Source organism: Pleurodeles waltl, chromosome 11 (genome assembly GCF_031143425.1).
Source record: "Pleurodeles waltl isolate 20211129_DDA chromosome 11, aPleWal1.hap1.20221129, whole genome shotgun sequence".
In the NCBI taxonomy this organism is placed as follows: domain Eukaryota; kingdom Metazoa; phylum Chordata; class Amphibia; order Caudata; family Salamandridae; genus Pleurodeles; species Pleurodeles waltl.
The window spans coordinates 6,115,600-6,130,450 of NC_090450.1; the positions used below are offsets into that span (position 1 = coordinate 6,115,600).

Here is a 14,851-nt window from a genome sequence, read left to right on the forward strand (position 1 = left end):
CATATATTTGTATATTATGGTTGCATTTACCTTGGGTCTAGAGTGTTGTTATATTTGGCTGCTTGATTTACTGAAACGTGACAGGCAGCAAAGTATAAGTGCATGTTTATCAGTTAAATACATGTGGAAATCTATCATTTTATGACTCCTTTTATTCTCAAAACACAAAATAAATGTGTACAAATACAAACATGATGGCCAAAAAATAAATTTGGATACATACAGACGACAACCTTAAAAAAATGGAACCATAAATCTGAGAACATAATTCATAAAGTACAGTTTTATTGCAGAAGGAGCTGGTCAAGCATGAAACATAGTTAAATCATCTACCCTCTACCTGAGTGCGGGTCTGGCGGAACACAGTTTGCATTTACCAAGATGTGATGGGTTTAGATAAAACACACCGGCACGTTATTAGAAAACACAGATGTACTGTACAGTAATCAATAATTATGCTTGTAACGCACCACCTAGAGGATCTCTTGAATAACAAACGTATAATTTGAGACACAGGTAGAAAGGATGCTTTTTGCAGTGGGTATAACTAGTGTAATTTGCTCATGTATTTAGTGAAATTACATCACAAGATTATGCATAATTATGCAAGGAGCGCTATGGAACCAAGCATTTAGCACTATTTTAGTACCACAAAGGCATCCTCGTGTCAAATATGAACCTCCGGATGCATTTTGGGCTAAGAAATTAGTGCTAAATGCAACAGAACAGGAACAACAACACTCCTCATTCCTCTACTCTTGTGGTAGACATGTTTGCTGCAAATTACTCTCAATTGCACCAGTGTGTAATTTTCAGTAATTTCACGCCACCAGAATAACGTAAAATTACCGAAATTACTCTTCTTACTCTGGCACAGTTATTTTTTCTCAACATATCTTTGAGGCCGAGCAAACCCCCTTTGCGTGGCTTTGAATGGCCTCGTGGATGTGGAGTAATGCAAGGAGGTGCACATCTCTGCATTGCCGCACTCTGCTTTAGGGGGGCGTTCCCTGGCCATTGGAGTGTGCGTTCCCATGCGACACCCATTGATTTTGATACATCCCCAGACTTATCAACCCTGGGAAACCTAAGGATGCACCAAAACCATGCACCTGCCCAGGTGAAGTGCAACAACGAGAAATATCTTTATTTCTTCTTGTTTTTTTGTTTTTTTTAACCTATTTCTGTTTCATTCCACAGCCACATAAAAAGAGGAAAAAGCCTCTCAGGATTAGTTTTGTGCAGGGAGGTGTTCCTTCCTGCACACAAACAATCCTGCATGCAACGCAGACACCCATGCCCCATGGTGAAAGGGTCCCTGTGTTGGTGCTAGGCAGCCCATTGTGTGCCAGTGTGGGGGGAAGGGGCAGGATTGCATCGTATTCCTTAGATGTGGCGTGTTCCTGCCCTTTCCAAGTGATGCAGTGCAGTGCCACGAAGAGACTTCCTGCACCATACGGCACCACTTTCTCATAAATGTGGGCACCAGTTGTTGTTCCCAGAGTTGCGACGCCAGATTAAAAGCTCAGGTCACTATGATTGAATGGAAGTAACTGCACCACCAGGCCTAATGCCCGCCAATAGTTCTATACCTGGCTGCCTACAGCCCTTCCTCAATGCTTATGAGTGAATGCTGGGTTGGTGAGTGTGTCTGTGAGTAGAATATACAAACAGTGAATAATGGCTTCCTCCTTTCCCTCTTCCGGGATTTGGCCTCTGCTGTGGGTTAGCTGGATAAGTCAGGGTACATGAAGGTGACTGAAGACTGAGGCTTTGCCACTGCCGAGGGATTTCTTTGCATCATTGTGCCAGTAGCAGCACTCCGATCCCATCGAGCTGGACCTTTTTGCATGATGGAGGCCGAACGGCTAGCAGCCCCTGTGAGAAGCTACTGAAGTAAACTTCCTGCCCCCAACAGAGCTCCCTTTGCTATTGTCTTGGAGTTTACTGTACTGACATGTTGCAGAGATAGATGCTTCAAAGGTCATCCATCCCCAGTCTTATCTTTGACTAGGTTCATGCAGAAAGGTTCTGGATGAGATGAACTACTTTGGAACCTCATTATCTCTTCTCCAGGATGGTGTGTTCTAAAGCTGTTAGAGAAGATTGGAAAATTCTAGGCCACATTATCTTTCATTCTATTTCCTCGTATCCTTCCTCTTTATACGTTCCTTAACCCAAGTACACAACGTTAGTGATGGTCCTTCAGGGGTAGATAGACGCTGGGCTAGTTGCAGTGTTAGATTCCTGGGTGGGAGCCTTGAAGAGCTGTGATTGTGCTTCAGCAGATCCTTTGATGAAGCCCACAAAAGACCACTGTAAATCAGTGAATCTTCTGCAGTAGGAAGAAGAGCCCCCCATACCCCACTAGAAGATCTGGGACCATTAGCATCCTTAGATGATGAGTAGAAAGGCCTAGTGTTCTGACAGAATCCCTACAAGCCTGCGGTCAGCCCCGATATGGGTATATGTGCTGCGTAGAGGACTGCCACCTTCCCAGAGATGGGGATAGTATTAGTTTCCCTATTCTGAGACATTAAAGTTCCGTGCACTCTGCATAAAAGCCCTTAAGAGTTGTTCTCAGCAAACCCCTTTCTTCTTCATCACCGGTGCCCGAAGGACATGTGCGTGTGGATGCTCACAACAAGCAAATCTCAGGCATTTATCAATGGTTGTTTAGCAAACACTACTAAATAGCCTCAATATGAGGTGTTCGTACCCCTAACACCCTTCATTATAGGGGCGCCATGTGTGATAGTGTGTGTTTGTACACTTTGTAAGGTGGTAGCTCAAACCAGTGCATACTTGGCCATGAGACCTCTTCGTGCCATGGCAGACAGGAACACAGAGGTGCAAAAGGATTTCACTGGGGAATGAGCACTGGGGTGGGTCTGTGACAGTCACATGCCAAGCATACTGACAATTGATTGACTTTTCCCAACCCCACAAGCCTCACAGATGGAGATGCCACTCAGAAACTCTCTCATTTTCCGTACATGCAGATGCACATGCACTGATAACAGATAATGTACATGTTTGCACCTTATTTAGTAGATTAAAAAAGTCTTCCCATGCCTGTTGCCAGCATGCAGCCCTGGCCAACTTTTGCTGTTCAAGCCAGACATCCAAGGTTACAGCTGAGGTCTGTGCTCATTCCCTGCAGCAAAGTACCTGGACACCTATGATTCTTCACCTCTACTTGGACCTTATTTTTTCTGCCATTAGAACTCTGTGCACTGTGGTAGTGATCTCAGCGGGGCAGCGTGTGTGCTCTGGTGCTAACACTGTCCTGTTGAAAGTGGCTTTACTTTTCCTATAAGGCCATAGAAAATGGCACAGACAATCCACCAATTTAACAGGACTCAAATGTGAGATGTGAGCCACTGTGTGTATTTACACCACCCACATATGTGGCAAAAATATAAAACTGTTGTTGGCATCCCTGGGCTTTAACTGTACTGCAGTTTAAAACACTACATTGACCCATGAAAAGGAAAATTGTCTTTGCTGTTTAGAAAAATCTATTCCATATGTTACTAGGTCACTCCTAAAGTGCGCCTTTCAAGTCCATAATATGTAAAAAAATGCCATACAACATACTTTAAATTGTGTGTGCTCTCAGTAACTGAAAGCTCAAAAGTTATTTTCACTGAATAGTTTTAGGCCACATTAGCTAGGAACTGGCTTTGGTAAAATTAAAACCCTTAAATTATTTCTTCAACTAGGAAAAAAAATAGCAAAATTATTGGAAATTATTTTCCACTTATTTTTAAAATCTGCTTTAATAGTGCAATCAGTTGTCGATGAATTTACTGCAAAAGTAACTTTATAAAAACATACTTTGTACTAATTGACTCAAAAGTGGCTCCGAACCAAGTTTTTCAACTTTATCTTCTCCAGATGCTCAATGCACATGTTTGGCTCCTCGGAGGGTGACCTCATGGTCTCAGGTCCCAGGAAGCTGGAAGCTGGACAGCTGGCCACTTAAAAGGGATTCACCATGGATGGGATAAGAGCCGTTGGAAGAACAAAGGACATCCTTAACACTTAACTCTTCAGACTTGGAGATGCCAAATGGCGCTGACAGTATCTGGCCTTGTTCTTTTCCAGGCCCCGAGATCTCCCGAGACTTACCCCAGCGGGAGGAGCACCCTGACAGATAGGTGAATCTGAATGTGACTAGGAAAGTGGTTTAGAGGAAGTCATGAACGCTCCTGGTGGAAGAAAGTGTTGGCTATTTAGATGTAAGGCTTCTGGGAATGTTTACGATAAAACAAAGAGGAAGTGCTACAGAAGGAGATGGGCACAGGCCTGGAGAGTGGACATCATTGGTAGGAAAAACTCTTTAGTCACAGGTTAGTGCACAAAACAAGACGGGCACCTCCTCACCATCTTGTTAGATAATTCCTGGACCTGAGAAGACTCCATATGAGGGAAGAGGTCCCTACTGAATGAATGAAGCCTTGAGGACTCTTGACTCATGCTAGCACCCAGTGACAGGAGCCACTCCCCAAGGCTGGTGGCGGACCTCCCATTTGCCGGATCCAGGGCCATAAAGCAGAAGGACTCCTGCCTGTAACATGATTTAGCTGACCACTGAGAAATTGACCATCTACAGTCCTTGGTTGTAGAGAGACATGGTACCCAGCATTCTGCCCTAAGTATAAGCAGGGTTTCAGGAGTTACTCGAAATACTTTTTCAGCAGTTGAATAAAAGGGTGACTTAGTCATTTTTTTCCATCTCTGAAGAACCTAGTTAAGGTGCTGAATTTTGCCCAGAGAGGTCATACCCTGACAAGGTTAGTCTAAAACTTTGCTGCATTGAACATAGGTATGACTGGAACACACAGGCATCCAGCCTCACAGATCCCTTCTTGGCCACTGCCTTTTGCTTTGGCCATTGAATGATTTTGAGAATCAAAAACTGACCACAGGCAAAACCCTGGACCGCGATGAGTGGGGTAATTCATCCCAGCAGCGAAGAATACTGGACAGCTACAAAATCTCGCTTTGTCCTGCTTAGAGTTTTTGGCCCCAAAACCAATGCCTTCAACAGGATGTTGACAATGACATATATAACTCTGAGGGACAACTGGCCTCAGCCCCTCACCTTGCCCCACTGAAGAATTCTGATTTCCTGAAAAAATGAGGGATTGATTTAGAGTTTGGTGTAGGGGTTACTCCCTCACAAACATGATGGATATCCTATCTTTTTGCGATCCCATAATAACCTATGGAGTTTGTAATATAAAGACGGATCTGTCCCGTCTGCGTCGGAGTAACCCGTCTGCCACTCTCTAAGTCATGTCTTCAGGTAAAAGTTACAAACATTTACAGGAACATTGATGTATTTGGCCTCCACTCCAATGCTGTGAGTCGGGAATGACAACTAGGTCCACATCAAACATAAAGTGGTATTCTTCAATAGTGCTTTAACTTCTATAGGAGATTATCTCAACATTTCTAAAAATTTACATACCAGGTTCCCCTTGCACACTTTTAATTATTTTTGTGCTCTTTTTTCCTTTCTTTTTCCAATTTGGTTTGTGTTGCTTTCCTTATTTTAAAACTGTAGATTCAACATGAACTTAACATACATTTCTCTGAGGATTTCATGCTACTCAAATAACAGCCACCAGGGGTTGGAAATGGGCCCATCTCTTATCTCTGTTTCCTCAGCATTCAGGGTTGCATTTTTCAAAGAGTTGGGTCGCTCTTGTGGTGGAAGAGCAATGCAACTTTTAAGTTCGATTTATCAAGGCAAGTAAGGCCACGTTGGGTGGCCTTGCCTGGCTTGATCATCCTAGAGTAATGCAACAAAGAGCAAATTGCTGCATTGTGCTACTCTGCCTTGAGAAGGCGCTCCATGGGTGGAGCGTGGGTGTCCGCAAGCATCCACCCATGGGTTTTGGCACATTCCCAGATTTACCATTACTGCTATACCTAGGAATGTGTTAAAAACATGTTTCTCCCCATGAGAGATTTAACAAGGAGAACTATCTCTATTTCTTCCTCTTACTTCCTGTTTCTATGTTTGCTGCATTCTGCAGTACACACTAAAAGAGGAAAACACATCCCAGGATTGTTTTGTGCAGGAGGTTGATCCGGATGGCAGTGAAGGCATCCTTGCACCACAGTGTAAGGGTGCTTACATTGACACTCGGCAGCACATTGGGCACCAGCACAGGGGAAAAGCCAGGATTGCACCATGCAGTGTTAAGTTCAGCGCATCCCTGCCCTCTCCCTTTCACACAGCGCCGCACTGAGGTGACTTGCTTCTCTGCGCTGCATGATATAATGATGAAGGTGCCCCTCTGTCCTCTGTGGCTTTGCCCCAGCCCAGGAAACCATCTCCCGCTGAGGACTATCCCCCGCTTTGGCACATCCCTGGTACCACAGTACCATTGGCATCTCCAGTGCCACCTACTGGTATCTTTTTGTGCCCTTTCCTCCCCCTGGAGGGTGCACTGTGGTGCACAGCTCAGTTTTGCCACTTTTGCACGTTTCAATTCAGATGTCTGCATATGAGCTCCTGTCTCAGGTACCTTCCTCCTCAGGAGCCAGAACTGCTCACATACTTCTTGCTTTTAAAAGGCAATATCCAGAGGGCAAGACTTGCTTTCACATACTTACAAATAAATTCTTGCTTCGCAACGTTTTAGCTGTCCAAAATGATGCATGTGATAGTTTTCACACTTATTTCAAGTGTGAAACCTCACACGCTTTTTACCTTCTGCAATCAGGATGACAAAACTGTGAACCAAGCGTAACCTGCAGTGTGACAGCTGTGGGTGACGGTCACTTCTCTGCAGGCTACCTGTGACAGGTGTTATGTCACCTGGTTATTTCCACTCATTGCCAGTTCCTTTTGAGGATACCTGTATTTCATCAGAGAAAAATCTCTGTCGAATGATGTTTAGCCATATTTGTAGTCAGGGCAGTCGCTGGGGGGGGAGGCTTTTAACTCCTTTATAAGGTTGATGACATGGTCGGCTATTGAATAGAATAGAATAGAATAGATTAAAATAGAATAGAATAGAGTAGAGAAGCTTATAATAGAATAGAATAGAATAGAGTATCTTATAATAGAATAGAATAGAATAGAATAGAATAAGATAGATTAGAATAGAATAGAATAGAGTAGAGTACCATAGAATAGAATAGAACGAAATAAAATAGAATAGAATAGAATAGAATGGGATAGAAAAGAACAGCATAGAATAGAATAGAGTAGATTAGAATAGAATAGAAAAATAGAATAGAAAGGATTAGAATAGAATAGAATAGAATAGAATAGAATAGAATAGAATAGAGTAAAGTAGCTTAGGATACAATAGAATACAACAGAATAGAATAGAGTAGCTTAGAATAGAATAGAATAGAATAGAATAGAATAGAATAGAATGGAGCAGAGTAGCTTAGAATAGAATAGAATAGAATAGAATAGAAAAGAAAAGAATAGAATAGAATAGAATAGAGTAGAATAGACTAGGATAGGATAGAATAGAATAGAATAGAATAGAATAGAATAGAATAGAATAGAGTAAAACAGAATAGAATAGAGCAGAATAAAAACCAATAGAGTAGAGTAGCTTAGAATAGAATAGAATACTGAAAGACAGCCATACACACACTGGCTTCTCTTGGTGGGAGGGGCAGATGGGGCACAGCTCTACATTTTCTACTCTTCCTCCTGTGCCCCTCTACCATAGTTGGTGGATGTGCCAGGGGAGGAGAGAGAAAAAACAAACTGATGGAACAGTCCACCTGCCCACGCATAACTTGCCAACGAACTTTTATTGCCAAGCAGAGGTTTGTGCTTAAAATGTTTAAGTTTGACTATATATTTAAGTGTGTATACCTCTATAAACATATGCAGATATTTACATCCATACAAAGTTTGGATCTTTAGAATGAACAGATGGCTATTTGTGAAAGTCATTGGATTTACTTCCACAGGATGAAAGGCTGAGTATGCCTGCTGAGAGCCTAAACCAGTGACAAGCAGATTACACTCAGACCCCATCAGCGGGGTTCAAACAACTGACAACAATTCATCCTCATCTTCATCACATTCTAAACTCAGACACCAAGAAAGGAATATGCAAAACCTGGAGGTGACATTCCCACCCTCAGGAACAAGTTCGCCATCCTCATATCACGACAGATTGCTTGTGATGCGCTGGAAAGGTTGGGGTGACTGATTAAAGGACTTCATTCTTCTGAAAGATGAGTTGCACCTTCACCTAATGATCCTGCCCTCTATTACATTCATGGTGTTGACATGTTAACTTGAAAAGCAATCTTGTGTGTCAATGTATGTGCTCTCTGCTTCTTGTGCGCGAGGCACATTCACATCATGGGAAGAGAGACTCGTTGAATGAACATTAAGTTTTGGGGCGATGCCACGATATACAGGAAAGGAAGAGGCAATTACCAGTAAATCTTCTCCTATCTCTCGATGCTGTTGATTTAGAATTTGTCCTGTCCACTTAGCTTTGGGTCTGTAAGCCGTTGGCCCTGCCTTCCTAATATGGATGATGCCACAATCCCACTGGTCCTGCCTTCCCTTGGCACCGCCCACTACTGGTACTGTTAACACAAGCACTGCCACTTGTTGGCATTGCTCCGCATTGGCACTTCTCACAAGTGGGACTGCTCACAATTGGTGGTGCTGTCCATTGGTGCCGGATGCCGTTAGCAGGGTCTACAGTTCATATTGCCTACTGGTGGCTCTGACCCCTGTTGACACTGACCATTGTCTGTGCTGTAGTATACCATTGTTTCTTCTCACCAAATACAGCTGCTCACCGTTAATGATGCTAACTTTTGTCATAGATCACCATGCAGAATGCCACATCTGTGCTGCTCACCATTACTGCTGCTCACCATTAATGCTAATCACCATTATTGCTGCCCATCAGTGGTGCTGCACACCATTAGTGCTGCTCATCAGTACTGCTGCTCATCATTAATGCTAATCACCATTATTGCTGCTCATCAGTGGTGGTGTTCAGCATAACTACTGCTCTCCATTACTGCAGCTCACCATTAATGCTAACCACCATTATTGCTGCGCATCAGTGGTGCTGCACACCATTAGTGCTGCTCATCATTACTGCTTCTCATAAGTGACACCGCTCATTAGTGGTGCTGCTCAACATAAGCACTGCTCATCATTAATGCTAATCACCATTATTGCTGCTCATCATTGGGGGTGTTCAGCATAACTACTGCTCACCATTACTGCTGCTCACCTTTAATGCTAATCACCATTACTGCTACTCATCAGTGGCGCTGCTCAGCATAAGTACTGCTCACCATTACTGCTGCTCACCATTAAAACTATTCACTGTTATTGCTGTTCATCAGTTATGGTGCTACTCAGTGGTGCTGCTCACCATTTGAGCTGCTATTAATGCTGCCCGTAAGTGGTGCTGCTCACCATTAGCGCTGCTCTCTATTAATGCTGCTCATCAGTGGTGGTGCTCAGCATAGGTACTCCTCACCATTACTGCTGCTTACCATTAATTATAATCACCTTTATTGCTGCTCATCAGTTATGCTGCTAATCAGTAGTGCTGCTCACCATTAGAGCTGCTCACTATTAATGCTGCCCATCAGTGGTGCTACTCATCAGTGGTGCTGCTCACCATTACTGCTGCCCACCATGGATGCTAATCACCATTATTTGTATTAATCAGTAGTGGTGCTCAGTATAAGTACTGCTCACCATTACTGCTGTTCACCGTTAATGCTAATTGCCATTAGTCCTGCTAATCAGTTGTGCTGATCACCATTAGTGCTAGTCACTAATAATGCTGCACATCAGTGTGCTGCTCACCATTAGTGCTGGTCACTATTATTATTGTACATCAGTGGTGCTGCTCACCATTAGTCCTGCTCACAATTAGTGCTGCTCATCAGTGGTACTGCTCATCACTGATGCTGCTCACCATTAATGCTAATCACCATTAGTTCCAATCACTATTAATGCTTCTCACCAGTAGCGGTGCTCACCATTAATGCTAATCACCTTTATTGCTGCTCATCAGTTATGCTGGTAATCAGTAGTGCTGCTCACCATTAGAGCTGCTCACTATTAATGCTGCCCGTCAGTGGTGCTGCTCATCAGTGGTGCTGCTCACCATTACTGCTGCACACCATGGACGCTAATCCCCATTTTTGCTGCTCATCAGTGGTGGTGCTCAGTATAAGTACTGCTCACCATTACTGCTGCTCACTGTTAATGCTAATTGCTATCAGATCAGCTGTGCTGATCACCATTAGTACTAGTCACTAATAATGCTGTACATCAGTGTGCTGCTCACAATTAGTGATAGTCACTATTAATGTTGTACATCAGTGGTGCTGCTCACCATTAGAGCTGCTCACTATTAATACTGCACATCAGTGGTGCTGCTCAACATTAGTGCTGCTCACTATTACAACTGCACATCAGTGGTACTGCTCATCATTAGTGCTGGTCACTAATAATGATGCACATCAGTAGTGGTGCTCACCATTAGTCCTGCTCACAATTAGTGCTGCTCATCAGTGGTACTGCTCATCGCTGATGCTGCTCACCATTAATGCTAATCACCATTAGTTCCAATCACTATTAATGCTGCTCACCAGTAGTGGTGCTCACCATTATTGTTGCCCATCAGTTATACTGCCCACCAGTGGTGCTGCTCGTCAGTGGTGCTGTGTCCCACTGGCACTGCTTAGCACTGGTACTTGCTAGATGTACTGTTGTCTCCCTTTGTAACAATCTACTCCTGCCTGTGCCCACCACTGCTGCTGTCTACCGCTGCTATTGTCTACTTCTTGTATCACTGCTGTGTGTGCTGCTTGCCTTAGTAGTTTTGTCTTTAGTGCTGGGACCCTGATGCCCATCACCGGTGCTGCCTGACAGCACTATTACTCACTACGGGTTTTCTTACCAAAGGTGCGGCTCCACATTGATGTTGTTCACCATCGGTTCTGCCCAGTGTTATCATACCTCGTCCTTACTATTGCCTACTACCAGTACTGCTGACACGGGCCCTGATGCTTCTCCGCACTGGCACTACCACAGCTGACACTGCACACATAGCCTGCTTAGCATTGGCTCTGCTCATAGTTCTTGCTGCTTTTAGGACAGTGTGCAGCTCACACTGCCCAGGGATGCGTATCTTAGGTTACGGACAGTTCTATAGTGATGTGTGTGTCCCCCTTTCTGTCATTGGTTCTCACCATTGCTGAGGTTCACCATGTGCTTCCTGCCTTTTGAACTGCCTACCATAGGTACAGCCAGGCAGAGCTACTGCCCGTCTTTTATTCTGCCTACCTCTGCTACTGCCCATAATTCCTACTGCATGCAACTGCAGTTGCCTACCATTGGTACTGCCTGATGCCAATGACCACACTGGAGCTGCTTGCCATCGATTCTGCCCACTGTTTGAACTGCACATCAGTGGTTCTCCCCACCAAAGGTACTGCTTGCCAATGAGTCTGCCTACCGCTGGTACTGCCCACCACTGGCATCTTTCTGCATTCATGCTTTTTCTGCATTGCTCTGCTCCCCTTCGCTACTATTCAGTATGGCCGGTACCTCCCATCAGTGATGCTCCCAATAGGTACTGGTCACCGTTGGCACCAACTGCCAATAGGAGCATCTGCTGTTTAATCAAGACTGATGTTAACCATTGCTCCTGTGCACCACTAGCAATGTGCACCATCGATACCGTTTGCATTGGTGATACTCGTCGTACGTGCTGTCTACCACTGCTACTCCCTATCTCTGCTTCTGCCTAGGATTGCTAACAGTCACCATGCATCCCATAAGAATACGTGGTCCTGTTCTCACCTCCAGGAGCAGAAGCTTTGTTACCAATTTCGGAAACCGTAGGCTTACATTTTAATCCAGCTCTAGCACCGAAACAGACCAATGTCAGTTTCACAAAGGTAAACTTGGACCAAAAGTCTACGTTTATGACTTTTGGTATCCACAAAAGAAACTTATTAGTAGTATCTTCATGTCTGCACTTGGGTCAGAATCTCCACACTCAGGGTGGAATCTCCGCACTTGGGGAGGATCTCCCAGAGTGGAATCTCCGCACTTGGGGAGGATCTCCCGGAGTGGAATCTCCACACTTGGGAGGATCTCCCAGAGTGGAATCTCCGCACTTGGGGAGGATCTCCCAGAGTGGAATCTCCGCACTTGGGGAGGATCTCCCAGAGAGGAATCTCTGCACTTGGGAGGATCTCCCAGAGTGGAATCTCCGCACTTGGGGAGGATCTCCCAGAGTGGAATCTCCGCACTTGGGGAGGATCTCCCAGAGAGGAATCTCTGCACTTGTGGGCGGAATCTCCACACACAGGGGGTATGTCTGCTCTGAATGCAGAGATTCCACCCGAGTGGAGAAATTCTGCCCAGAGTGCAGATGTAAAGATACTACTCAAAACCTAAATTTGTGAATACCGAAAAGTAGCAAGATAGACTTTTAGTCTAAACTTACATTTGTGAATCAGGCCCATAGTGTGCAATGCTGTGTACAATAGTTTATGTTTGTGTTCCGGGGGCTATAAACAACAGAACTGAAATAAGTAAAAGCACACAGTACGTTGTGTTTTCAAATACTGTCCCAAAGGCATGTCCTCGACTTTCTCCAAATATCATCTTTAATATTGTAACCTGGGCTCAACCAGACCCAAAGCAACCTGTACTCCCCTGTGTACAACACTTCATTTTAAATTAACTTCTTAGCTTTAAAGTTCCCCACTTCTTGGAGCTATTTCAACACCCTAAAATGATAGTGGAGTGGTGGTCGTTGCAGAGTGACAAACCATTTTCAATATATTTTAGTGTTGACATGATATGTTGTATAAGCATTTAAATGTTCTGACAGGTGACTAAAGATGTCTCCTATTTTCTCTTGCAGAACCCCAACTGAAAGGAATTGTCACAAGGTTATTTAGCCAGCAGGGATACTTCCTGCAAATGCACCCTGATGGCACAATCGATGGAACCAAGGACGAGAACAGCGACTACAGTAAGGACCTTTGTTACCCAGCTCCCATCCATGCTTGAGATGTTCTAGTCCTCAGGTATGAGGCATCTAGTGCTAAATACCACAAACTAGTTACCCATCTCTGAGTCATGCTAGACACCTCTGGGCATCTGGTGCCAGGCATCTGCTGCAAACACCACAACAACCAAGTTACCCAGCTACGAGGCATGCTAGACATCTCCTAGACCTTAAGTCTGAGACGTATGGTGGAAAACCCACATCACAGTTGCCCAGCTCTCAATCATGCTAGACATCTGCTAAATCTCAGGTCTGAGGCATCTGGTGCAAACAAAACAGCTAAGTTATCCAGCACCCAGTCATGCTAGACACCTCTAGGCCTCAGGTCTGAGGCATCTGGTGCCAAACACCACAACCGATTTACCCAACTCCCAACCATACTAGACATCTCTAAGACTCAGGTCTGAGATATCTGGTGCAAACACCACAATCAAGTTACCCAGCTCCCAACCATACTAGACACCTCTAGGCCTCAGGACTGAGACAGCTTGAGCAAACACCAAACCTGAGTTACCTAGTCCTGAGTCTTGCTAGACACGTCCCAGGCCTTAGGTCTGAAGCACCAGGTGCAAACACCAAAATCAAGTTCCAGACAAAGCAACTGACTTCAACGCTTGTGTAGAGGTCCTTGAGAGAGAGGGGTGGTGCTGACAGAGGAGGAAAAAATAGGAATAAAAGAGGAGTTTTGGTAGAAAACCAACAGATTGCAAAAATGTGGGTGGAACTAATAACATTACTGAAACTATATTTTAAAAAACAATTCAGTAACTGAGCATTACATTTTATTATTCATAAGGTGAAGCCTGTTCTACTTTTACCTTGCTATAAACATTGAAGACTGGAGCAATAATAGTAATAACCACAGTAATAGTAAACATAAGATTATATTTACTTAATTATGGAACTGTTAAGAGTACTGTGTGAAGGGGTCTGAAAACCAACTTCCACAATATGCTAGGATTAGTGTCAGGATAATGATTTATTTATTCCCAGAATGTTGTAGAGCAGTGGTCACCTACATATTGAATTACAGAGTAAACAGTTCAATCAATGTAAAATCTATATTTTTGATCGAACACATTGAATCAAAACGTTTCTTTTCAAATATATTTCAACCATTATGTTTCAGTGTACACACCTGGATTCATGCAGGGTTGCAGGATGTCTGTCAAAGACATTTAGGGCCTGATTCTAACTTTGGAGGACGGTGTTAAACCGTCCCAAAAGTGGCGGATATACCACCTACCGTATTACGAGTTCCATAGGATATAATGGACTCGTAATACGGTAGGTGGTATATCCGCCACTTTTGGGACGGTTTAACACCGTCCTCCAAAGTTAGAATCAGGCCCTTAATCTGGGAGGGAAGGACATTGTGTGAAATAAAATATGTGACACGGGCTCAGTTCAGTAGGATTGGGCTTTACTGAAGGATGTTTGCATTCAGATCTTCTATTACTAAACTCTGGTAACATACAGTTCTTCAATTTTCCATTTCGGTTATGTTTACATTTGGTTTATAAAATTGTAAAAAAAACACTACTCTAGTAAATTACATATAATACTTTAACACTAGAAGACGTCACATGTCACTGTCATTCTGTTGATATGGAATTGTGCGACAACCGGTGTGGCTCAGAACACTATTGTCTATCCTTAGAAGATGTTTGTTGCAATAAATATTGTCACTACAATCCATCAGGCAGGCATTTTGGGGAACAGGCCTTAGATATCTTCCAGAGGCCTGCAGGATTTCAATGGACTTCAACAACCACAGA

At 43.8% G+C, this 14,851-nt stretch overlaps 1 protein-coding gene across 5 annotated transcripts in view; it reads left to right on the forward strand.

Annotated features, from left to right (window-relative positions):
* The window catches only part of FGF12 (fibroblast growth factor 12), a 646,321-nt gene that overhangs the window by 416,653 nt on the left and 214,817 nt on the right, over window positions 1-14,851 (forward strand). For all 5 annotated transcript variants that reach the window (XM_069212770.1, XM_069212769.1, XM_069212771.1 and 2 more), the window contains exon 2: window positions 12,927-13,037. In XM_069212770.1, the coding sequence (XP_069068871.1) occupies window positions 12,927-13,037 (111 nt within the window). The remainder of the gene's footprint in view (window positions 1-12,926; window positions 13,038-14,851) is intronic.